Source organism: Canis lupus, chromosome 1 (assembly GCF_003254725.2).
Source record: "Canis lupus dingo isolate Sandy chromosome 1, ASM325472v2, whole genome shotgun sequence".
NCBI classification, from domain to species: domain Eukaryota; kingdom Metazoa; phylum Chordata; class Mammalia; order Carnivora; family Canidae; genus Canis; species Canis lupus.
Genome location: NC_064243.1, coordinates 101616608 through 101642215, shown reverse-complemented (window position 1 = coordinate 101642215; position 25608 = coordinate 101616608). Strand labels below are relative to the sequence as shown.

At 48.4% G+C, this 25608-nt stretch overlaps 1 protein-coding gene across 16 annotated transcripts in view; it reads left to right on the top strand.

Moving 5' to 3' along the window:
• Positions 1–25417, top strand: part of ZNF470 (zinc finger protein 470) — a 42538-nt gene extending 17121 nt beyond the window's left edge. The window contains exons 1-5 of one of the 16 annotated variants that reach the window (XM_049098658.1): positions 6531–6925; positions 11074–11139; positions 13229–13336; positions 16902–17028; positions 23333–25417. In XM_049098658.1, the coding sequence (XP_048954615.1) occupies positions 11107–11139; positions 13229–13336; positions 16902–17028; positions 23333–24750 (1686 nt within the window). In that variant the 5' untranslated portion in view covers positions 6531–6925; positions 11074–11106 and the 3' untranslated portion in view covers positions 24751–25417. The other 15 variants (XM_049098900.1, XM_049098693.1, XM_049098753.1 and 12 more) reach the window with 15 other exon arrangements.
• The last annotated feature ends 191 nt before the right edge of the window (positions 25418–25608 follow it).

The window sequence follows — 25608 nt, the reverse complement described above, 5'->3', positions numbered from 1 at the left end:
GAGAAGTTATGGCAACAACTGAGAGATGCTTCTGACAGTTTACTCCGAATGGACTGATCTTGACCTTTCCAGGAAGTTGGTCTGAAGGTAACACTGGGGCTATGTGATAAATTGAAGGAATCAACATTTCTAGATTGTAGCATGGAAAACTCCGATGCTTAACTCCAGTTGTGGCCTTCATACGAAGTGTGTTTCTTGTATCCGAGGAGCCTGCAACTCCCAAGTACATGTACCTCATGGGCATTCTGGAAACTCCTCATAAGGGCAATATGTCGTTATCTCTGGGCTGCTGTTCTTGAGTCTAGACATTATTAATATGGTTTTCAAAAGAGGATAGTCTGATTTAGAAACAATCCAGAGTAGCTCAGATTGGGACTGACAACCTCAAGGATTTCTTTCCACCCAATATTCCTGAGATTTTATTTAATATCATTATTGGAATTAAAATATAGTGTTTTCAGAGGAAGTAATGGACTTTAACCAAATTACAAATAATTTTAAAGGAAAAATGATCAAAGGAGAGAAAATGTGCCTCAGCAAATTAAGTAGACATAAGTGGCTTAAAATGAATGAAAAATCAAAATAATTTAGAAAGCACACATTGTTTTGAAAACATGAAACAAAAGTTTTTCTTGGGGGTCTATAAAGTCAGTCAATTATGTAAACTTATCAGTTGAAAATTTATTTTTTAAAAATCTCAGTATTTTCTTCTTTGAGAAACAAAATTTTAGATAGCCTAAAAATGTTGCTTCAATAAGTAGAACAAGAACAGGGTCTTGAGAAAACGAGTCTAAAGATGAAGTGACCTTTTAAAGTAGACGAAGTAATCTTTTAAGATGTATGAATATTGGGGTGCCTCAGTGGCTCAGTGGTTGAGCATCTGCCTTTGGCCCAGGTCGTGATCCTGGAGATCTAGGATCCAGTGCCGCATTGGGCTCCTTGCATGGAGCCTGCTTCTCCCTCTGCCTGTGTCTCTGCGTCTCTCTCTGTCTCTCTGTCTCTCTGTCTCTCTCTCTCTCTGTCTCTCATGAGTAAATAAAAATTTTTTTTTAATTTTTTAATTTTTATTTATTTGTGATAGTCACAGAGAGAGAGAGAGAATGAGGCAGAGACACAGGCAGAGGGAGAAGCAGGCTCCATGCACCGGGAGCCCGACGTGGGATTCGATCCCGGGTCTCCAGGATCGTGCCCTGGGCCAAAGGCAGGCGCCAAACTGCTGTGCCACCCAGGGATCCCTTTTTTTTTTTTTTTTTTTAAATTTTTTTAATTTTTATTTATTTGTGATAGTCACAGAGAGAGAGAGAATGAGGCAGAGACACAGGCAGAGGGAGAAGCAGAGTAAATAAAATCTTAAAAAAAAAAAAGCAAGCATGAATATTTTGTAAATGGCTACATACACAAAAAGTTGCCATTCTAAACTTCCAGAAAATGACAAGGGAAAAAAAAATAATCTAATTTTAAAAAGAAGAAAAGACTGCGTATAAACATTAGGTATCTCTTAGACTCTCCTGTGTTCCTGGTTCTGAGGGTGGGAGGGACAGCTTAGCCTGGCCACCAGATCTCACTAGAGGACCTCTGCCTCTGGTAAGTCACACAGTTCTTAAGTGAGAGACTACAGTTGCTGAATTCAGGAACATAGACCCCAGCTCTAGGATTTGAAAGGTTCTGGAAAGAGTCCTAGAAGGGGTAGGGTTTGCTTTACTGCTGTAGAAGACCCACTTGGGGCCATAGGTAATTAGGAAGCTAACCCTCTGACCAGGGTGAGGCCCTGGGGCCAGAGCTTCCCCTATTCCACAGGGACAGTGCTACAGACTGAATGTGCCTCTCCCAAATTCTTAGTTGAAACCCTAAGGTGATGGTATTAGGAGGTGGGGTCTTTGGAAAGTGGCTAGGTCATGAGGGCAGAGAGTCCTCATGAATGGGATGCCAGGTCAGCTCATGGAGTAGAAGGGGCCACGCACTATCATCCCTTGTATCCTCAAAACCAACTTCTCACCTAACACATGTGCTAAGAGCCTGTAATATTGGTAATGCTGTCTGACAGGTCCTCTCCCTCTCTCCTCTTCCTCTCTCCCTCTCTCTGCCTCTCTCCTTTTCTCCTCTCCCTCTCCCTGAAATGATGTCCCCTATCTGGGCATCTGATATTCAGGGCATCCCTGATCAGGCAAATTGCATTTTTTGGGCTGAGTCATTTGTGGATTATTCAAATAAAAATGAACCTCATTATGGAACCAGTACTCATGATCTGGGAATGCATAAGACAGCCTAAGGGATGGGCGGAGAGGAGCAGGACATCGGGCCCACAGACCTGCCTACAGCATCACTGAACTCCCACTTACTGGATGGAATCATGGATCCTGATTCAGGTGCTCTGGAAGAAATGGGTTCAGCCTGCAGTCCCCACACTCCCTCCCAGGCTTGCCCTGTGTGCGTCCATTTACCCTTCACACACACACACAAAGGCGGCAACAGCAGTGGTATCTGCATTAAAGAGCTAGGTACCTGCCTTGGTACCATCTGGAGAAGCTCCTTCCGGGAAGAATAAAGGCAGAGAGGGTTAGCCCCCAGCTATTAGTCTCTGGGTGAGGTTGTACCCAGAAGAGGAGCTTCAGACCCTCAGGGCCTTAGGGCTTGGGCAGCTCTGAATTCAAGAGCCTCTAGTGCCACCTCCCCAGGTGCCTTAGTGTAGGAGGGCTGTCCTACACTAAGGCAATACAGACTGAAATACAGACTGGGTGACTTAACCGTAGAAGTGTGTTTTCCCACAGTGCTGTAGAGGTTGGACTCAGGGTTGAGGGGCTGAGGCCTCTCTCTGGCTTGTCAATGGCCACATTCTCACTGTGTCTTCATGTGGTCATTCCCCTGTGCTGTCTGTGATCTAAACTTACCAGGACACCAGTCTGATTGCATTAGGGCCTACCCTAAAGGCCTTTGTAACTCAGTCATGCCTTTAAATACCTTATCTGCAAACATGGTTACATTCTGAGGTACTGGGGGTGAGGGCTTCAACATATGAATTTTGTAAGATTGTAAGCTAGCCCTTAATACCAGTATTCAAAGTCTCTTGAAATGTTTTTGATGTAAGTTCAGAAACAGTATAACAGTAGTTTCTTATCCCAGTAAATGTTAGTTTATCACAGCCGGTGAGGGTTGGGGGCTCTGCTCTACTTGGTCTCAAGGGTGCAGACCTCACCCACCTGTGGCTCCTTCATCCCCCAGGGACTCAGTTCTCATTTGAATCCTCCAAGTTTTGTAGGCAAATGAGAGATGTAACACAAAAGGACTTTTATCCAAAATCTACAGTGAACTCCTAAAACAACCGAAAAGCCAATTGAAAACTGGAGAGACAGGTTACCAAAGATACACAGATGGCAAGTAAGCATAGGATATGATCACCATCATGTAATTTGTACACCACAGATTAAAATAAATATATATATTTTAGAAAGAGGGTGAGAGACCGACTGAGTAGAGGAGGAGCAGAGGAGAAAATCCTCAAGCTGACTCCAGGCTGAGCACCTCCAAGCTCTATGAAGGGCTTGATCTGAGGAGCTATGAGATCATGACCTGAGCTGAATGCTCAACCCACTGAGCCACCTAGGTGCCCCAGGAAACCACAGATTAACAAGATGCCACTACACACCTATTAAAATGGCAAAAATCCAAAAGGAACTCAGTTGGCAAGGCTGTGGAGTGACAGGAGCTCTCATTCATTGCTGACGGGAATGCACTTTGGAAGAGAGTTTGGCAATGTCTTTGAGGCTAAACCTAGTTGTATGATAACTTCCAGCAATCACACTCCTAGGTATTTACTCAAATGAGTTGAAAGCATGTCCACACAAAAAGCTGAGCGTGGATGTTTATAGCAGTTTTATGGAAGCAAACAAGATATCCTTTAAGGTGAATGGATAAGCAGACTGTGGTACTTAGATTATTGTTCAGTGATAAACACAAATGAGCTATTAAGCAAAAAATTAAAAAGGAACTTAAATGCGTATAAAATGCTAAGTGAAAGAAGCCAGTCTAAAAATGCTATCTATTGTCTGATTCCCACTATATGACATTCTAGAAAAGGCAAAACTATGGAGACAGAAAAAATATCTGTGTTGCAAGAGGGTCCCTGAAGATGGAAGGTGATGAACAGGTGGAGCACAGGGCATTTCTAGGGCAGCGAAACTATTTTGTGTGGGACCGTTATGGTGGATATGTATTATGCATTTTCCAAAATCCACCAAAGTGTAGGACAAAAAGAGTAACCTTGATGATGGAGTTTAATTAGTAATATATCAATAGAGGTTCATTAACTGTAACAAATATGCTGCATGAATGCAGGAGTTTAATAGAAATTGTGTGGGTATATGAGAACTCACTGTACTATCTGCTCAATTTTTCTGTAAATTTAAAATTGTTCTGAAAAAGTCTGAGTAAAAACCAAACAACAACAAAAACAAAACCACACAACAAAACCACAATGCAATATCAGTACACACCAGAATGGCTACAGTTTTTAAAATATGGCAACATCAAATATTAGAAGGATTTGGAGAAACTGTGTATCTCGTAAATTGCTGGTAAGGATGTAAAATGGTACAACTCTTCTGTGAAACAGCGTGGCAGTTTGTTTAAACAAGAAAAAACTAAAAATGCAAATACCATATGACTCCTGGGCATTTATTGCAGAGAAGTGAAGATTTATGTTCACACAAAACCTGTCATAAGGAAACAACAGTGAAAGGGCAGTCTGTGGAATGGGAAAATTTTGCAAACCAAATATCTGATGTTTTAATATCCAAAATATATGTGTTTTTACCACAATGAGAAGAAAAAAAAAACCATTTGGAATAGCCCCAAGCTGGAAATATCCCAGATGTGATACCCAAGTTATGTCAATAACATGGAATAGAACTTGGCAATAAATAATAAACTATTGATACATATAACAACCTGGATAAATCTCCAGAGAATTGTGCTGATGGGTGGGGTGAAGCCTATAGTATAACATTTTTGAAAACAAAATTATGGATGTAGAGAACAAATTAGTCATGGAGTTAAGGACAAATGGGATCTGGAGGAAAAATGGGTGTAGTTATGAACGAGCCACATGGAGGGACCTAGTGGTGATGGAAATATTCTGTATCTTGACAATATCCACATTAACATCCTAGTTCTGATAGTGCAAGATGTCACCGTTGGGAGGTACCAAAGGATACAGGGGGTCTTTATGGTTTCTGTTCTATTTTTTTGCAACTGCATGTGAATCTACATTTATCTCAAAATACCTAAGAAATGATAAGGGGCGCCTGGGTGGCTCAGTGGTTGAGGATCTGCCTTTGGCTCAGGTTGTGATCCTGGGGTCCTGGGATTGAGTCCCACAGGGGGATCCCTGCAGGGAGTCTGCTTCTCTGTCTGCCTATGTCTCTACCTCTCTGTGTCTCTCATGAATAAATAGAAAATCTTAAAAAAAAATGAGTCATCACCTAAGGTTAGCTAATTTTTCTATTTTTATGGTCATTCATCCACCAAATGCTTTTGTACCTGGCTTCCTGGTTTATGAGGTAAGAGCATCCCACCCAGGAGGCCTGGTTCCTCCCCCAGCAGCCCCACTTTGCTCTTGTGTGACCTCTCTTTCCTGCACCACTTTCCTTATGCAGAAAGTAGCTTGGTTGTGGGGATTACATGAGTTCCTAAGTCATAAAATCCCAAGAACAGAAGCTGGCACATAGGAAATATAATTAAAAGGGTCAACATTTTTTCCTATTATGACCCCTTCTTTGCATCTCTGCCAGTTGGCGTGATCCTTGGTTCTAGAAAGCTGTCCTGTATTGATGAAGTTTTGAAATATAGGTGAGTTCCAGAGCTGATGAACAATAAAGAATTCTTGAGACATCTTTGGTGCGAAATGGTGGTTTTATTAAAGCACAGGGACAGGACCCATGGGCAGGAAGAGCTGCTGCCCCTGGCCTGTGAGGGGTGGTTGATTATATACCTGGGAGTTGGGAGGGGTTTGAAGATAGCCTAGTCTCTGAGGAATTTTGGAAGCAAGGTTTCCAGGACCTTGAGGGGGCTAGCTATTGTTGGGAAAAGGTCACTTATTACCATCTAATAAAACCTGAGTCATGAGACCTTTCAGATGTGTATCAGTGGGCCATATGCTTGGGGGATGATTACCAACACGTACCTTGAGGGTTTAGAATTAAAGGAAATTTCAAAAGGAATTTTTATATGTTAAAGTAGGCTTGGAGGCTCCTGGGGGTCAGGCTAAGATTGCCTTCTGCCCTTAGCAAAGTATGAACATCGAGGCAGTTGAGTCCATAGAGGAATGTCCCTTTCCTTGTTTCAAGGAATTGTCAATGTGCTGCCCCAAGCTCTTGCCTTGTCCTCAGCTAGTCCCCTGTTCCCCCATCAGTATTCCTGCCACTTTGGTCCTTGTGCAGTTCACAGGCCGGGCTGCAGGACCAGGACGACTGCAGAAGATGCTCTACGGCCCCACCTTTGCTGGAGTTCCCTACCCACTTCTTTCCGATCCGATCTTCTCTCCTCCGGATCTTCCTCCTCTCCGATCTTCTCTCCTCCCGCCCTGTGCCTCCTCCTTAGAGATCCACCCTCCCCCTCGTTCCACTGTTTCTTCTTCCTTCTTTCATGCCCTTCCCCATCTTCCTCCCTCCTCCTTGGCCCCTCCTCCTCCTTCCCTGGCTTCCCCTCTCATCCCTTCCCCTCCCCGGCCCTTCTCCTTTCCCTCTCCCTTCTCTCTCTCTCTCCTCCACTTCTCCCTTTCCTCCTCCTCCCTCTTCCTTCTCTTTCCTCCTCCCTCTTCTCCTCGCTCTCGCCCCGCCCCCTTCCTCCCTCCTCCCCACCCACAGGCCATCTCCTTGGCAGCGGTGCTGCTGGGACGTCTGGGAGATGGAAGGGCACAATCCGGTCTCAGGTGGGCTCGGTTCCGCTCGGTTGGGCTCGGCTCTGCTCGGTTTCGTTCCGTTCCTTTGACGAACACTAGAGCGGAGACGGTCGCGCGCGGGTCTTTGGGTAGTGTAGTCCGCCCGTCCGCGCAGGCGCAGTGCGGCCGGGCGGGCCCAGCGGGCGCGGGTCATTGTCCTGGCTGAGCCGCGCGGGTGAGACGGCAGCGGGCGGGGCGGGAAGGGGGGGAGGGGCGGGGTCCCTCATTCCGCTCCCCCAGCGCGGACCGATCCTGGCCTGGGGGAGGGGGCGTGCGGGCGCAGGTGAGTGGCGTGCGGACTGCGGGCGGGGTGGATCAGGGGAGGGGCGCGGACCTGAGAGGGGCAGCGGAGACTGGGCTCCCGTCGGAAGGAGGCGGATCCGTGTGCCTGACCGCGTGTGCGCCGGCCCTGCAATCGTACCAGTGTGTGAGTCAGTGTGAGTCCGGGCGTTCTCCTGTGGGCTTGCCTCGCTGTGCCTGCACGCCTGCCTATCGTGGTGTCTCTGGGCGCACCTGTCTGGTCCTGTCAGTTCGTGTCTCTGCACCTGTCTGCCTTTATCAGCAGGACCAGAGTGTCTGTGAGGGTGCCGTCCTGGGGCGCACCTGTCTGGCCCTGCCTGTCCATGCCTGTGCACCTGTCTGCCTTTGTCAGCAGGGCCAGAGTGTCCTTGAAGGTGCCATCCAATGGCACACCTGTCTGGTCCTGCCTGTGCATGGCCTTGCACCTGTCTGCCTTTATCAGCAGGGCCAGAGTGTCTCTGAGGGTGTCCCTCTGTGCATACCTGTGCCTGCTCCTGGCCTCTGGATTTGTCTCTGTCCCTGGATGTGGGGTGTGTTTCTCTATCAGTGCATCCATCCGTGTCTCTATCTTTGGCCATTGCTCAGTGTGTGTGTGTGTGTGTGTGTGTGTGTTTGCGCGTGCACACGTGAGTGCATCTGGGTGTGCCTCTCCCAAAAGTAGATGTGAAAGACCTGGCATATCTGGATAGGTGGGCCTGGCCTGGGGCTCCCAGACTCCCCAGCTCCTTCCATGCCCTCACAGACTTGTCTGGCCCATAGAAAGCTCTGGAGGGGCTAGGAATCTGCTGCAAGGCAGTGTGTGGGTGACAGCATGTGGGGCCGAGGGGAGGTGATCCTTCTTTCCCTGCTTTCTCCCACAGTGTCCTCCTTAAAAGGGAGTCATGATCCCTGCCCCATCCTGACCAGAGGTTTATGTGTTCAGGGAATGTGTATTGGGCACTCAGAGTGCCATTCTGGCACTTCACTGGGACTACCTCATTTAGAAGCCTTCTGGTAACTCAGGCGGGAGCCCTTATCACCCTCATTTTACAAATGGGGAAACTGAGCACAGAGACTAATGAGTCACCTGGCCCTATACCCAGGCATCCAGTTCCAGAGCCCCCATGCTAAACTACCAAACAAAAGGGAAATTCTATTTTCCTTTCAACTTGTCTGAGACAGTTCCAGGATTTTTCCCCATGGGATTCTCCCCTAGAAACAATGGAAGGAAGGAAGGAAATGCCACACCCGGTTCGACAGTTACCAGGCCCATGCACATGTCACCTCACAGGGCCAGTCACTATGAGTTCATGGGCTTCGTTTAAACAAATTTTTTTCTTAAGATTTTATTTATTCATGAGAGACACAGAAAGATAGGCAGAGACACAGGCAGAGGGAGAAGCAGGCTTCCTGCGGGGAGCCCGATGTAGAACTCGATCCTAGGACCCTTGGGATCATGACCTGAACTGAAGGCAGATGCTTAGCCACTGAGCCACCCAGGTGCCCTAAAAATATCTTTTTAAAAGTTAAATGTTGTTTCAAACATCAGGACAGTAATGTGAAATGACTGCATCCAGGAAACAGAACCAGAAAACAATGGATAACGCCTACTTCTCATCCCTACTTTTTCCCTTCCCCAGGCTCAGAAATGCTGCACAGAAGCACACCGCAACCCCCCCCCCCCCCCCCCGTGTGCTGGCTTGTTTTTACACAGAGAGGTTATTAAAGTTCAGTATAAAACTCTTATATGAATTGCATTTCTCATTTAGTGACATTACAGATGTGAGTAAATGCAGAACGGACTCCTCTTCTGTAGAGATGACATGATCCTTCATAACACAGCTTCTCCCCTCCCAATTCCTTATATTGTTTCCAGGACTTTTTGTTGGTTAGTTGGTTGGTTGGTCGTTTGCCTCTAGGAATGGCACTACAATAAATGTCTGTTTTCTATGTAGAACTCTGCCTTGGGTAGCGTCTCAGACAGGGTTGATGGTTTATGGGGTTCATATATTGCTGCCTAACTTTCTGGAAAGATGAGGGACTCTATTTCCTTTAGCTGTGTGTGAGAGGTCTCGTTTCTCTGTCTCTCTGCCAACACTCAAGTTTGCTCCTCTGTTCATTCCTCTCTATGTTTCGGTGCTTCCTTTGTGCCGGACGTTGTCCTAGATGCTAAAGAGCCCGTCCAGAAATGATCATCTCTGCTTCCTAGGGGGTTGCATTCCAGTGGAGGGAAGACATGAGAAATCTGAGAACACTTCATTAAAAAGTGTCAGCTGTCAATGATCATGTGTGCTATAGGAAGATGGCAGAAGGGGTGGAGGGTGTTGCCAGTTGAGCTCAGGGGTCTGGAGGTAGAGGATCTGCTTCTCCAAGTAGGCCATGAGAAGAGCTAGTCATGGGAAGAGCATCCCTGAAGAGGGAGCAGCTGTGAAGGCCAGAGTGCCTGGGGGCCTGTGCTGGAGGGGATAGTGGAGTGGGATGGAGGGGGATGGTCAGCAGGGGCAGACCATGATGAGGGCCACCTGGGCAGCTGGGACAATTGTGGATGATTTCTAATGCTGTGGGAAGCTACAGGAAAATGGTTATTGAGGGCTATCTGCAGGCCAGACGTGGTGCCGTGGAGTCTACAGACTTGAGTACTAAGATACCTGAGCCCATGTCTTTGCAATCTGTGCCTAGGTGTCTTAGCTTCCGTGCTATTGGGAGTCTTTGCTGCGGGGGCTGCCTCGTGCAGCAGAGGATACTGGGCAGCATGCTTGGTTTCTGCCCACCAAATGCCCATAGCACACACTGCTCCAAGTTGTGGCACCTGCCGATGTCTTCAGATGTTACCAGATGTCTCCTGGGCCCCAAATCACCCCCTGGCAGAGAACTGGTGTTCTAAAGGCTTCTGCCAACCTGTCCTTATGTGCAAGTTAAAATTGCAACTTTTTGCTTGTTAAAGTGGGCGGCCCTTTGGCTTCACACTCCTAAGAATTTGCCCAACCTGTGCCGCCTGTCCAGTAATTTGTCTTAATTTAAATTGGCTCACTGACTTTTAAAATTATTTATTTTGGTTAAATCAACTGAGTTTATTTTTAATATTTTTTAAAAAGATTTTATTTAGTTTAGAGTGCGAGCAAGCATGAGTGGAAGGGGGAGAGGGAGAGGGAAAATCTCAAGCAGACCGCACACTGAGTGCAGAGCCTGATGTGAGGCTCGAACCCAGGACCCCCAGGTTCACTAAGTGAGCTGAAACCAAGATTTGGACACTCTACCAGCCATGCCACCCAGGCACCCCTAAATCAGCTTAGGAGCATGAAGGACATTCTGTGTAACCATCATAAACAGCAGTGGGGCAGTGCTGTGAGAAAGAAGACCCTTGAGTAGGAAGCTGACTGCATCCCACCCTTCAGAATATACTTAGCCATTGGCAGGAATAACAGCTGCTGTGTGTTGATCTCCTACTGTGCGCTCTCAGGCACCAGGTTCCTCTTGTCTGTTGGTTGAATCCTGAGGTGTAGGGGTGCCTACAGGGCTGGGGTGTGGGGCTGCAGACCCACACTTAGACCTGGGAAGGACATCTGAGCAGGTGGCTAGGAGCAGGCAGGGGGCCCCAGAAGCTTATGGGAATGGATGCGCGGGTGTCGGCATGTGCTTTCTGCGGGGAGGTGTGTGTGTCAGTGTGTGCGTGCAGGGGGTGTGCAGGTGTTGGGGTGTGCGTGTGGGAGGGGGGCCACTTAGAGTTTATTACTAATGTGTGTACTTCTCCTTGCCTGTCTTCCTGGTGAGTTTGAGTCTGTTCTGTGAAGCAGGCCCAGGCCTGGTCTCTCACAGTGTGTCTCCTCTCTCTCTCTCTCTCTCTTCTCTCCCAACCATAGTCCGCCCATCCCGGTGACCTGAGCCCTGGAGGGATGGCCACCCAGCTGCTGATGGCTGAGGCTCTGGTGAGTCCTGCCCCCCCTGTCATGCTCCCTTCCAGAGGCTTCTACCCAGGGATGACCCTCTGTGCCCCCAGCCCCCTTAGGGTCTCACATTCTTGGCCCTGTCTGCAGAGGGGGGATGGTGGCATGCATGGGTGCTGCTGTCCTCTGCTCTGCCCTTTCCAGGTCCGTCAGCCCCTTGCCTGCCTGTGATGCTGCCTTGGCTCAGCCAAGGGGGATAAGGCAGCTTGGGAGGGACCAGCCCTGTGCTCAGGACTTCCAGGAGACAAATGGGCACCTGGGAGCTGATGGTTTAAACACCTCATAGCAAGCATGAGAAACGCCCCTCAGAGGCTCCTGGGCAGTGTTGTACCAGCTTCATGAGAGTCACTGTGAACATCCACATGCATGTAAAGGTGCAAAACCGGGGCTGGAATGAGCAGTTGCCTCTGGGGAGAAGCAGGAGGACACCCAGGGACAGTGCACCTGGGTGTCTGTGGCTCTCACCAGTAGGTTCTCTGCTTTATTGGGTGGTACCTGTACCCGTATGGCTGTGTGTTGTGTTTTTCTCTAAACCTCCTTTTATGCCAGGAATATTTAATAATAAAAAAGTAACCTATAAAACACTCTTTATAGAAAACAGAGAAAACCCAGTAAGCTGCAGGTAGGACAATATAATTTACCCATGGTCCCTCTCCCCATATATAAATCATGTCGGTATTTGTGTATTCACTTATTTTCTTCCTTCTCTGATTATTATTTTAAAAAACTGACCAAGTATTAGCTCTGCCATTTTAATATTGTTTTTCCCTCCCTGCATCCAACTTTAATCAATAAGGATTTCCCTTGTTTTGAAATATTATAAACTTTACAGACATCACTTGCTTGGCTGTGTGGTCAATGTACCTAAATGTTGATCTGGTAACTTTGACTTTCTTAAAAAAAATAAATTTTTTATGCTGTACATAACCAATCATAAAAGGAAGAAAGAATTCCTTTTTTTTTTAAAGATTTTATTTATTTATTCACAAGACACACACACACACACACACACACACACACACACAGAGGCAGAGACACAGGCAGAGGGAGAAGCAGACTCCATGCAGGAAGCCAAACATGGGACTCAATCCAGGGTCTCCAGGATCATGCCCTGGGCTGACGGCGGCGCTAAACCGCTGAGCCACCCAGGCTGCCCAGAAAAGAAAATACCTGGTAGAAAAGGAAATGCATGATCATGATGAAGAGTCTAGAAAAATCCAGAAGAACACAGAGAAGAGAATCAGAGTGACCTGTGATCTCACCCCAGGAGATAACTACTCGAATGTCTGTGTGTCTTTCTCTCCCTTGGATGCATGTTGTTTTGCAAAAATGAGAATCACCCTGGTTGAGCAGTTTTTATATCTTGGTTTTTCTCTGTCGAAGATTTTATCCTAAGTGTTTCTCCACGTGTTTAAAAGCTCCCTGTCACATCCATGTCAATAACTGTAGAATTCCACTAAGGGCCATAGCTGACTTCTCTCATGGCTCCCCTGTTGTAGGATGTTTATTGGTTTCGAGTTAACTGATGGTTGTGAATGTCAGGAAGGACGTGGCTGGCGCATAAGTCTTTCTGTGCATTTCGTATGATTTCTTAGGGGGTATTCCTTGAGGAGGAACCCTGAGTTGGGTGTTTCTGAGGCCTTCCACGAGGCTTCTAGCACCTTCCCAGCCAGTGGCGGTGGTATGCCTTCCAGCCAGGCTAGAAGAGAGGTCTGCACCGGCCATGGCTGAGATTCCTTCTGCACGTGGGGTATAAGTGACACATGGAATAGACCTTGGGTGTGATGGGTGACAAACAGTGTCACACTATCTCTTTCTGAGTAGTGTTGCCTGTATTATGATTAGTGAGGGTTTATTTTCAGAAAATGTTAGCCACTTTTGTGGGTGGGTAGATTGTGTGGCGCCTTACCAGTTTACGGGACTCTGTCTTCTTGAAATTTTAAACGTGTGTGTGTGTGTGTGTGTGTGTGTGTGTGTGTGAGTTGTCACGGCAGATATTTTCCCAGGCTTGCTCTTTGTTTCTTCATTTATTCTATACATATTCTTAAAGATTTTTATTTATTCACGAGAGACTCACAGAGAGAAGCAGAGACACAGGCAGAGGAAGAAGCAAGCTCCCTGTGGGGAGCCCGATGCAGAGCTCAATCCCAGTACCCCAGGATCACGACCTGAGCCAAAGGTAGACACTCAATTACTGAGCCACCCAAGAATCACGTATTCTGTATTTTTTTAAAGATTTTATTTATTTATTCATGAGAGACAGAGAGAAAGAGGCAGAGACACAGGCAGAGGGAGAAGCAGGCTCCATGCAGGGAGCCTGATGTGGGACTCGATCCTGGATCCCCGGGATCAGGCCCTGGGCTGAAGGCAGCACTAAAACCCCTGAGCCACCTGAGCTGCCCGACGGATAAGTTTATGGCCTTGATTGTGATGGTGATTACATGGGTATGTACTTTTCAAGCTTATCTAATTGTATTAATTAATGTTCACAGCTTTTTGTATGGCAACCATACTTCAATAAAGTGGCTTTTTAAAAAAAATTTTTTTATTTATTTATGATAGTCACAGAGAGAGAGAGAGAGGCAGAGACACAGGCAGAGGGAGAAGCAGGCTCCATGCACCGGGAGCCCGACGTGGGATTCGATCCCGGGTCTCCAGGATCACGCCCTGGGCCAAAGGCAGGCGCCAAACCGCTGCGCCACCCAGGGATCCCCATTTTTTAAAGATTTTATTTATTTATTCACAAGAGACACAGAGAGAGAGAGAGAGAGGCAGAGGGAGAAGCAGGCTCCATGCAGGGAGCCCGATGCGGGACCCGATCCCAGGACTCCAGGATCACACCCTGGGCCGAAGGCAGGCGCTAAATCGCTAGCCACCCAGGGATCCCCTAATAATCCCTTCTTTATTTTTTTTTAATTTTTATTTATTTATGATAGTCACAGAGAGAGAGAGAGAGAGAGAGAGAGGCAGAGACATAGGCAGAGGGAGAAGCAGGCTCCATGCACCGGGAGCCCAATGTGGGACTCGATCCCAGGTCTCCAGGATCGTGCCCTGGGCCAAAGGCAGGCGCCAAACCGCTGCGCCACCCAGGGATCCCCTAATCCCTTCTTTAAAAAACCGCTTTATGGAGATCCCTGAGTGGCTCAGCGGTTTAGCACTTGCCTTCGGCCCAGGGTGTGATCCTGGAGTCCTGGGATCGGGTCCCGCGTCGGGCTCCCTGCATGGAGCCTGCTTCTCCCTCTGCCTCTCTCTCTCTCTCTGTGTTTCTCTTGTGAATAAATAAATAAAATCTTAAAAAAAAAAAAGAAGGGATTATTAGGGATGTCTGGGTGGCTTATTGGCTGAGCATCTGCCTTTGGCTCAGGTCATAATCCTGGGGTCCTTGGGATCAAGTTCCATATAGGGCTCCCCACAGGGAGTCTGCTTCTCCCTCTGCCTATGTCTCTTCCTCTCTCTCTGTGTCTCTCATGAATAAGTAAATAAAATCTTTTTTTAAAAAATAAAAAATTATTAGCAGGACTGACCAAAGGATGTATTAGGTCAAAGAATCAAATAATATCATATGATAATTATTATTATTAATAAAAAGTATATATAAGATATATATGAAATGTCAAATTAATCAAATTACAATAGCAAAAGTTGGCATTCATTAAGAGCTTACGTCAGCTGTACCAGACACCGTGCTAGAAGGCATATATGCATTACCTCACTTAAGGCCCATGACAACCATGGAGGGAGGACATTGTTGTTATGAAGCCCATTGACCAAATGAGGCCCAGAAGGGTTGAGACAGTTGCCCAAGGAAACACAGCCCAGGAGGGACAGAACCAGGATTTTACTGCAGGCTCCCAAACTTCCAAGTTCAAAGCCTTAACCACTACCACATGCTGCTTCTGCATTGAGTGGTGGTGGCCCCTGAGACAGGGAGGCCAGCGTGAGGCCAGGATACTGGGCAGGCTCTGGGACAATGAAAGAACTGGCCAACAGATGAGGCCTCCTCCCAGGGATGATGAGCCATGGTTTGGGGTTGGGGAGAGGGGTGTTTAGTGCCCAGGAGGGAGTCAAGGACCTGTGGGTGGCAGTAACAGTAGCTGACGGTTATTGAGCACCTATTGTATGGATGTACTTTTCTGAGCAGCAAACATGGATTAACTTAATTCTCACGCCATCCTTCCTCATTGATCCATTTATTCACTCAGGAACTATTTATTGAGTGCCTACTAGATGCCAGGCATTGTGTGAAGCACTGGGTATAGGATAGTGAGCAGGACGGGTATACTGGTTTGCTAAGGCTGCTGTAATAAAGCACCATGGACTGGGGGACCCCCAGTGTAAATCTGTCTTCTCCCAGTTCTGGAGGACGAAGTCCCTAAGGTTAGGGTGTTGGTGGGGGCGTGCTTCCTCTGAGGGCCATGGAGGAGGAGCTGTTCCAGGCCTCCCTTCAAGCTTCTGGGAGTTCTTGGCTTGTGGCAGCATAGCGCCAGTCTGCACACAGTGTTCTCTCCATGTGAATGTCTGTGTCTAAATGTCTCTTTTATGAGGATGCCAGTCATGTAGGATTAAGGACCTACCTTGCTCCAGTATGATTTCATCTTGGCTAATGAGATTTGCAGGGTCCCTGTTTCCAAATAACATCCCATTCTGAGGTGCTGGGGGTTCGAACTTGCACATGGGACTTGCGGGTGGGCATGATTCAATGTATAACAAGCACTTTGGACAGGACCCGGGCCCCAGCAACTGCATGGTGACAGGTCTTGTCACTGTGTGGTTGACATCATTACTACTATCATTCCCTACCATGCTACAGGGTATTCACTTTATGCACTGGGTTTACAGCATCAGCTGGGAAAGCACGGAGGCTTCCACTGCAGGAAGTGCCCACCATTCCTCATGGCCTCATCTGCCTCTTATGCCTTGGGTCTTGATCCAACCTCTCCCACAGCCCCAACTGCTCCGACCGCCCTCAGACCATATTCGGTATCACCTTTCTGAAGTCTTCCTGGACACCTCCTAAAGCTGCCATTGTTCAGGCACCTAGAGGATTTCTTTTCTTTTCTTTTTTTTTAAAGATTTTATTTATTTATTCATGATAGTCACAGAGAGAGAGAGAGAGAGAGGCAGAGACACAGGCAGAGGGAGAAGCAGGCTCCATGCACCGGGAGCCCGATGTGGGATTCGATCTCGGGTCTCCAGGATTGCGCCCTGGGCCAAAGGCAGGCGCCAAACCGCTGCGCCACCCAGGGATCCCAGGATTTCATTCATACCTTCACAGCGTATTGACCAGATTCATGTACATGTTCATATGCCTCGTCCATGAGGTGCTCGTTCTTGAACTTCTATGTAAGCACCTGGCTCAGTGCTTACAGCCCTGTATGGTCTCTGGACAGTGTGCTGAACTATTGGATCCCATCTAGAAGTCTGCCTTTACGGGGAAGCTAACACACCTGTCCAATCATGGGGTTACAGTCACTGTACCTTTGATTCCTTCTCTGTTTCTAAAGTGTGTGACTTTCTGTTCTAAACAGTCTTACGTTTGTTTTACTTCTGTCAGGGGACCATCCCAGTATAAGCAGACATGAAGAACACTGAGTGGTTGGTCCCTTCAGAACTGCACACCTTATTGAAATCAATTCAGATACATCCTGTCTGCCTCCCCTAAATCTCCTTGGCTTTTCTGGCTATTTCTCCAGATCTGTGTGAGCAGGGCCCTGTGGTGAGTGGTTGTGGGTTTCCTCTTACAGGAATCAGTGACGTTCAGGGATGTGACAGTGGACTTCACCCAGGAGGAGTGGCAGCAGCTGGAGCCTGCCCAGAAGGACCTGTACAGAGATGTGATGCTGGAGAACTACAGGAACCTGGTGTCTCTGGGTAAGGGGGCAGCTTCGCTGAATTACCATCGACCTGTCACTTGAGGACTACAAAGAAGTAAGAAAAAGGATGGACATATTTGACTATATAGAAAGTTAAAAGATAAAAATAAAATTGATAGGTAATGAAATGGGGGAGTAATATTTACCACATGTATAACAGTCAAAGGATTATAATTATATAAAGAGCTCCTAGGAATAAACAAGAATGAAACAAGAAACAGAATGATAGAAAGACCAAACATGAGCTGGCAGTTCATAAATGTAGAGATACACAAAATTACACTTTATCAAAGATTTATAAACCTTACCAGAGTCAAAGAAAAACAAATCAAGTCAAAGAAATATAGTTTTTGCCAGTGAGGAATGATGATGGCATATATGTGAGGGTGTAAGGAAAAGAACTTTCCTGTTTTAGGAATATAAATTTGGGACAGCAATTTTGGAGGACAGTTTGGCATTATCAAGTACATTTTGAACCGTTCCATTTTTAGAGGTCTGTCCTTTAGATATCTTCCATAAGTGTGCAGACTTTTACATTGGAAGAAAAGAAGTGACCAAAATTATTCAAGAGTGAGTAAACACATCAAATCGTATCAGTATGATGGAGACCGTGTAGCTCTTCAAAGAGGAGCATTCTTTGTAGATGCTGACATGGAAAGATGTCCCTTGATTCAGTGTTAGGTCAAAATCACTAACTTCCAGAACAAGAATATGTTCCCATTTTCTTAAGAGCTTTCATGGGAGTGTAAATGACCTACAATTAACTGCATATTTAAAGCAAATAGTCTGATGGATTTTGACATCTGTGTACACCCAGCAGGAAACCATCACCATGATCCAGATAATGAACATATCTGATTCCCCTCTGTAACATCTCCCTGTGCTTCCTGCACCCACCCTCCATTCCCCAGGCAACCACGTTATGTGCAAATGCTTTACTGCAGCAGCGCTGTGGTTTAATTTGCATATTTTGGAATTTTACATATATACACTCATACAGCGTGTGTGCTTTTTTTTTTTTTTTTTTTTTTTTTGCGTCTGATTTCTTTGACTCGGCATAATTATTTTGAGGTTTACCCATGTTGTATGATAGTATCATTAGTTCACTCCTCTTTATTGCTGAGTAATATCCTACTTTATGGATAGACCATGATTTATTTATCCATTCACTTGGGTTTGTTTGTTTTTTTTTGTTTTTTTTTTGTTTTTTTTAAAGATTTTATTGGGCAGCCCCAGTGGCTCAGCGGTTTAGCGCCACCTTCGGCCCAGGGTGTGATTCTGGAGACCCGGGATCGAGTTCCACGTCGGGTTCCCTGCATGGATCCTGCTTCTCTCTCTGCCTGTGTCTCTGCCTCTCTCTCTCTCTCTCTGTTATGAATAAATAAAATCTTTTTAAAAAATAAAGATTTTATTTATTCATGAGAGATACAGAGAGAGGCAGAGACATAGGCAGAGGGAGAAGCAGGCTCCCTATAGGGAGCCCAATGTGGGACTTGGTCCTGGGATCATGACCTGAGCCAAAGGCAGATAGATGTTCAACTGCTGAGCCATCCACGTCCCCTATCTGTTCCCTTGATGCACATTTGGGCCATCTGCAGTTCTGAGCTGCCACAAATAAAGCTGCTATGAAGCCGTGTGTGCAATGTCCACTATGGACCTTTGCTTTCCTTCCTTTTGAGCAAACCCCAGGGAGTTGAATGGTTGAATCACATGGTATGTGTATGTTAACCTTTCAGGAGATTGCCAGACATTTTTCCAGGGTGGTGGGATGGTTTTACATCTCTGCCATCAGTGCTTGGGAGTCCCAGTTGCTCCGTGTGCTTGTCCAGACTTGGTGCGTGCGATCGTAGTCACATTAGCTATTCTTGGGGGTGCGCGTTATGCATGCTTTAGCTAACCTGTCCGACAGACCAGTGCCCAACCCAAGGTCATGCAGATCCACTCCTCTGTTTTCTTCTAAGACTTCTGTAGTTTAGGTTCTTCATTTAGGTCTTTGGTCCATTTTGAGTTAATTTTTGTGAATTATGTAGAGAAGGGGTCTAATGTCACTCTCGAATGTGGGTATCCAAGTACCCCAGCACTAATTGCTGAAGAGCAGATGGTTTTAATTTGATGTTGTCCGAGTTATGAGCCATTTTCCTTAGGGATCATGCTTTTGATACCATATTGGGGAAATCTTTGCTCTCTCAAGGCCACAAAGGTGTTCTTCTCTAAGTTGGATAGTTTTAGGTTTTGTGTTTTGTTCTGCGATCTCTTTAGAGTTAATTTTTGTAATTCTGCAAAAGTGTTAACTGAAGCTCTTTTTTTTCATCGAGTGACTTTCTAGATGTTCCAGCACTGTTTGTTGAAAAGGCTGAGCATTTCCACTGAATTTCCTCTGCTGAATTGCCTTTGCACATTTGTCAAAAATCAGCTGTCCGTGTATGTGTATGGGGGTCTAGTTCTGGGCTCTTCTGTCTCCTCCATATGGGTCTGTTGTGATGCCAACACTGACATTGGTCTGCTCTCAGTTTCTGGCTCTATGACCCATGCTCAGTCTAGACAGATTGCTTTCCCCATGACCATCTGAGTGGCCCACCTGGTGCCAGTGAATTAAATGGTATGAGTTATGTGGCTGGCTGCTGTGACAGGGCACTCACTGTTCCCAGGCTTGATTGGCTCTGGGTACATTCTCAAATCCTTTTGGGTGATTTTTCCCAAGTTTGGGTAGTTTCATAGTACACACGCTCTGATCAGGGATCCAGTGATGGGACATCGCAGATCTCCAGAGCACTCTCTATGCTCAGGGGAGTCTGCTAGGTAATGCCTCAGTTTCCCTGCCCTGCCCCCCACCATGCCACAGCCTGTAGCCTTTCCCATGAGTAGTAAACTGGGTGGTCATAAGACCTGCTTCTGTGATCCCACCTCTCAGGTAATGTTGCCCTTTACTGGCTGATGTCCAGTGTCTTAAAACCTTTGTTTTATATATTTTGTCCTCTCCCCCTCCACTGTGGACTGAACAGAAATCTTACCGTTTTTACTCTTTCTGGGACAGAAGCCCCATTTGAGGGAAGAAAAAAGTGTGCATTCATATGTGTGTGTGTGCCCAGGTGTGTTATATGTATTTTTTTTTTTAAAGGTGTGCTGTAGGGAAGGAAGTTCTAAAAATTCACACCAAACAGCTAACACAGACAGATCAGATGGCAGGACACATTTTACATTTTTATTAAAGAATTTATTTATTTATTCATGAGAGACACAGACAGAGGAAGACACACAGGCAGAGGGAGAAGCAGGCTTCCTGTGGGGAGCCTGATAGGGGACTCGATCCCAGGATCCTGGGATCACGACCTGAGCCAAAGGCAGATGTTCAACCACTGAGCCACCCAGGCATCCCTCTCCTGATGGGTTTTGATCCATGAAAGGAAGCTCCTCCTCACCCAGCCCCATAGACTGACTGTGTTGTGCTGGCATTGTGCCTCCCAGCTCCTGACTTCTCAGCATTTGCTCCAAAAGACTTAGAACTGTTTTCACAGCTGAGACTCTGCCTACTTTGATCTCGGCAGCGATGGCCAGTTTATCTCCCAGTGGGTCTCAGACCCCATTGGTCCCCCCAGAGGGTCGCCATCCCTTCCTGCCCTGACCCCAGGGCCTTCATGTCCCATGCCATCTGCCCTGACATCTGAGCATCATGCCCCAGGTGACTAAGCCACCATCATTCTCCTGCCTTGAGTATCTCTAATATCTCTTCCTCTGTGATAGGAAAGCAACCCACGGCAAAGCAGTGAGTCATCAGGGCCCATGGCTCTGGGATCCGACCGCGAGAATCCCAGCTCCGCCTCGAATGTGCCGTGACCTTGAGTTTGTGGCTTGCTTCTTGGACCTTCCGTTCCCTCATCTGTAAAATGCGCACAATCGTAAGAGTACGTGACTTGCGTGTGATTGTCAGGGCTACGTGGAGGGACCGTGCAGATCGCTCAGCGCCACGCCAGGCATGTGGCAGGCACCCATTGCGTGTTCATCTGACAGCGTCCGTGTGCCAGGCACTGCTGTAGGAGCAGGGCCTGGACAAGGTGCCCTCACGGAGCTCACTTTCCACAGGGAGCCTGGCAATAAACAGAGCCAAGGATAGAGAGAATCACCATAGACTGCAATGAGTGCTCACAGTGAAACAGGCAAGAGATGAGCAGAAGGGGTATGCCTTCCCACTGTGGGATGGATGGGGAAGGCCTCCCCGTGGAGGATGTTAACAGAGAGGGCTGAAGAACGAGCATCAGTGGGAAGCTGAGTGGGGCCATGGCAGGTGCAAATGCCCCAAGGCAGGAAGAACTTGGTGTGGACAATGTGTCAGGGAATAAAAAGGGAAACTCAGGGCAAGTGTGGCTGACATCAAGTGAGCAGGGATGGATGATGGGAGGCAGGTTAGGAGATGGGGCCTGGCTCCGTCCTAAGGACCCTGCAGGCCAGGGACGGTGCTGGCTTTGACTCTCAGCAGCACACGGGGAGGACGCTGGAGGGTTTGGTCTGACTCTTAAGAAGATCCTCTTGCTGCTCAGTGGAAAATGCATTGTAGCAGGGTGAGGGTGCCGGGTTTGCTTTGTTACAGGCAGGAAATCTGGAGTGGCCGACAGGATTGTTGGCAGGGGTGATGGCGAGATGGTCCAGTGACTCTTGTTAGCATTCTGGATGGCAGGAGAAAGGGGGTGAATCAGGGATGCCTGCTGAGTCAGGGATGCTGCTGAGTCTTTTTTTTTTTTTTACCTTAATTTTTAAGTAGTAAGGTAATACATAAAATTTATCATTTTAACCATTTTTAGGTGTACAGTTCAGTGGTACTGAGTACATTCATACTGATGCGCAGCCCCCACCATCCACTAACAGAAGTATTTTCATCTCACAAAACTCAGACTCTGTTGCCATGAAAGGCCATCCCCCCATGCCCTCCCCCAGCCCCTGGTGCCACGATCTCTCTCTCTCTCTCTCTCTCTCTCTCTCTCTGTGAATGTGATAATGACAAGAACCTCACATGACTGGAGTCATACACTATCAATCCTTCTGTGTCTCATTGACTTTGCTAAGTCTCTTTGCCGTTGATTTTGGAGGGGCGGGGGTTCCAAACCTACAGGTTCCATCTCAGACATGCAGAACAGGCCTGCAGGATCCCAGAGGGACACCAGGTAGACTTTTGAATGTTTGTCAGCAGAGCCTAGAGGAGGTCAGGGCTGGAGGTCCAGACTCCCTCCGTCCCACCCCACCCCCACCGCCCCTGGCATGGCCCTGCATGATTTAGGAGAGAGGCCTCAGAGATCAGTGGTGCTGGGCTAGGCTGGGGTTTAAATGGGCCAGCAGGAGCAGATGCCAGTCTACACCTGCTTCCTGTGGCCTCCTTGGAAGAAGCACTCCATGTGGCCCTATCTTTACATTTTTATTTTTTACTTTTTCAAAAAGATTTTTTAATATATTTATTTATGAGAGACACAGAGAGAGAGGCAGAGACATAGGCAGAGGGAGAAGTAGGATGAGGTGGGACTCGATCCCAGAACCCTGGTCCCTGAGCCAAAGGCAGACACTCAATTGCTGAGCCACCCAGGTGCCCCATAGATCTCATGGTTTTTACATGAAGTTGTTGATCTACACACGGAGTCCAGAACTCAGGAGAGTTTCCCTAGACTGGAAACAGATTTAGAAATGAATAGGCTATACATAGGCAGGGGTTGGAGCTGCCGCATGGCTGTGAGCTCCAAGGAGATAGGAGTCTGCAGAGGCAGAGGGGCCTGGAACCAGCTTCTGGGGACACCTGCTGCTTCGGAACCAGGCAGCGGTGGAGGGGGAGCGAGCTTGGCTGGCAGGAGGGGGGCAGGAGGGGAGCCAGAAGGTCGGCAGCATGTGCCACATGAATGTCAGCTGTCCTCTCACCATTTCTAAGAAAAATTAATGCTTTGGGAAGCTCAAGAGGTTGGGGATGTTCAGGAGGAACCCATTGTGGTAACTCCTTGCTGGGGTCGGCAAGAGCATCTAGTCCGCCCCATCCAAGCCAGCTCACCACCCGTTGTTTCTCTTCAGCCATCCCTCCATGGGAGCTCCTGCCTGCTGGCTGCCTGCTGGCTGTCCTTCACTGCCCTCTCGCCCTCTTGAGGGGACACTTCCTGCTCACTCAGCCTCCTTAAACCGCCTTTGTGGCCAGCTCGTTGCTTCCCCTCTGACCAGGTCACCTGCTGGTATCTCCATTCCTGCCCTGCTGTGTCTCTTTTCCCATCCTGCTCCATCTCTCAGGCCCAGCATTGATAACCACCTGCCTTTCCCTTCTCCTTCTCCTCCCCCAGACTTGGAGACTAGAGTGGAAATGAAGCAATCCCGGCCAACAGAGGACAACGTGGAACACCGCCCGCCTGTCGGGGTGCTTGGGGAAGGCCCTGCAAGGCATGGTGCCCGCGGCATGGCGTATGAAGGCATGTGGATGCGGGACCTGGGGGAGAGGCAGCAGGGAGAAGCGCGGACCTGGCTGGAGCATGAGGAATGTAAGGCATTGGCACCGCGGAGCACCCGCACGGCCCCACTGAGGGAAGAGGGCTCCCTGCCGTTTGTCCTGCGTGGTGAGGCCTTCTCGGGTGACCTGGATCTCAGCCAGCCGTTCAGACGAGATGCAGAGAAGAAGTCTTATGACTGCAGCGCATGTGGTAAGGCTTTCAGCCGCAGCTCGTCCCTCATGAAGCACCAGCGGATCCACACCGGCGAGAAGCCCTATGAGTGCGACGTGTGCGGGAAGCACTTCATTGAGCGGTCATCCCTCACCATCCACCAGCGCGTGCACACTGGGGAGAAGCCATATGCATGTGGGGACTGCGGCAAGGCCTTCAGCCAGCGCATGAACCTGATTGTGCACCAGCGCACGCACACGGGTGAGAAGCCATATGTGTGCGACGTGTGCAGGAAGGCCTTCCGCAAGACCTCGTCCCTGGCACAGCACGAGCGGGTGCACACAGGTGAGAAGCCGTATGCCTGTGGGGACTGCGGCAAGGCCTTCAGCCAGAACATGCACCTCATCGTGCACCAGCGGACACACACGGGGGAGAAGCCATATGTGTGCGATGTGTGTGGCCGTGCCTTCAGCCAGAACATGCACCTGACCGAGCACCAGAGGACACACACGGGCGAGAAGCCATACGCTTGCAAGGAGTGCGGCAAAGCATTTAACAAGAGCTCGTCCCTCACACTGCACCACAGAAACCACACAGGCGAGAAGCCGTATGCATGTGGTGAGTGTGGCAAGGCCTTCAGTCAGAGTTCCTACCTCATCCAGCACCAGCGCTTCCACATTGGTGTGAAGCCCTTCGAGTGTAATGCATGCGGCAAGGCCTTCAGCAAGAACTCGTCCCTCACCCAGCACCAGCGCATCCACACTGGAGAGAAGCCCTACGAGTGCTACATCTGCAAGAAGCACTTCACGGGCCGCTCGTCCCTCCTTGTGCACCAGATGGGGCACACGGGTGAGAAGCCGTACGCCTGTGGCGAGTGCGGCAAGGCCTTCAGTCAGAGCGCATACCTCATCGAGCACCAGCGCATCCACACTGGCGAGAAGCCCTACAAGTGCGGCCAGTGCGGGAAGGCCTTCATCAAGAACTCCTCGCTCACCGTGCACCAGAGAATTCACACAGGGGAGAAGCCCTACAAGTGTGGCGAGTGTGGGAAAACCTTCAGCCGGAACACCAACCTCACACGCCATCTGAGGATCCACACATAGGGGAGGCCTAGGCTGGGGGTCTTCTTGTGTGGGGGCTTTCCTGCAGCAGATGGGTGGAACCCTCATGCCCACCGTCAGTGCGACAGCTCTGACGTGGTTGCCCAGGGTAGCGTGGGCTAGAGGGGTGTCTCCCTACGAGGCACCTGCACATTCCTCTTCATCTGATGCCCTGGGGACCATAGTCAGGGTCAATGTGGCTGAAGCTTCCAGGAGTGCCAGGAACCTGGGCATCAGGGTTCCAGGACGTGGCAGTGAGTTGCAGGACCTGGGATGAGGCATCCAGTGTCTTTGGGGCAACAGTCAGTTGTAAAGTGCAAGATGGGGCTGGCAGGGAGATGGATTCAAGATGTGAACATGGGGACATTTCTGGACCCTAGCTTTAGTCCAGATGTCAGGTGGTCACCCTCCGTGGTTCCCTGCTGGGGTGGAAGCCAGAGGGGCCCTCTCTCTGTCCCTCTGTCTGGCCATCCCCCCTCCTGCATCCGGCCATCCCCCTCTCTGTCCAGCCATCCCCAGGCCACAAAGCCTAAGACTGGCAGGCTGTAAGCGGGGCAGGGAGAGGGGGGAAGGTGGTTTTCAGAGTTAGCAGATAACAGTAAGCAATGCAGATGCCGAAGTTTCTCAGAGTCTGTTCAATTTTTTTTAAATAAAACTTTTAATTAAGAGACACCAGTGTAATTTTAGACTGTTGTCAGGTGCAGAAGATACAGGCCCAGTGGTCCTGTCAAAATCCGCCTCAGTGCCTGCGGGAGTGGGGAGGGCAGGCGAACACCAGCAGGCCTGATATTCAGATTTAAATACTAGGTTGAGTGTGTGTATCTGAGGACACACTGTCCATTTTTATACTGATTTTTGCAG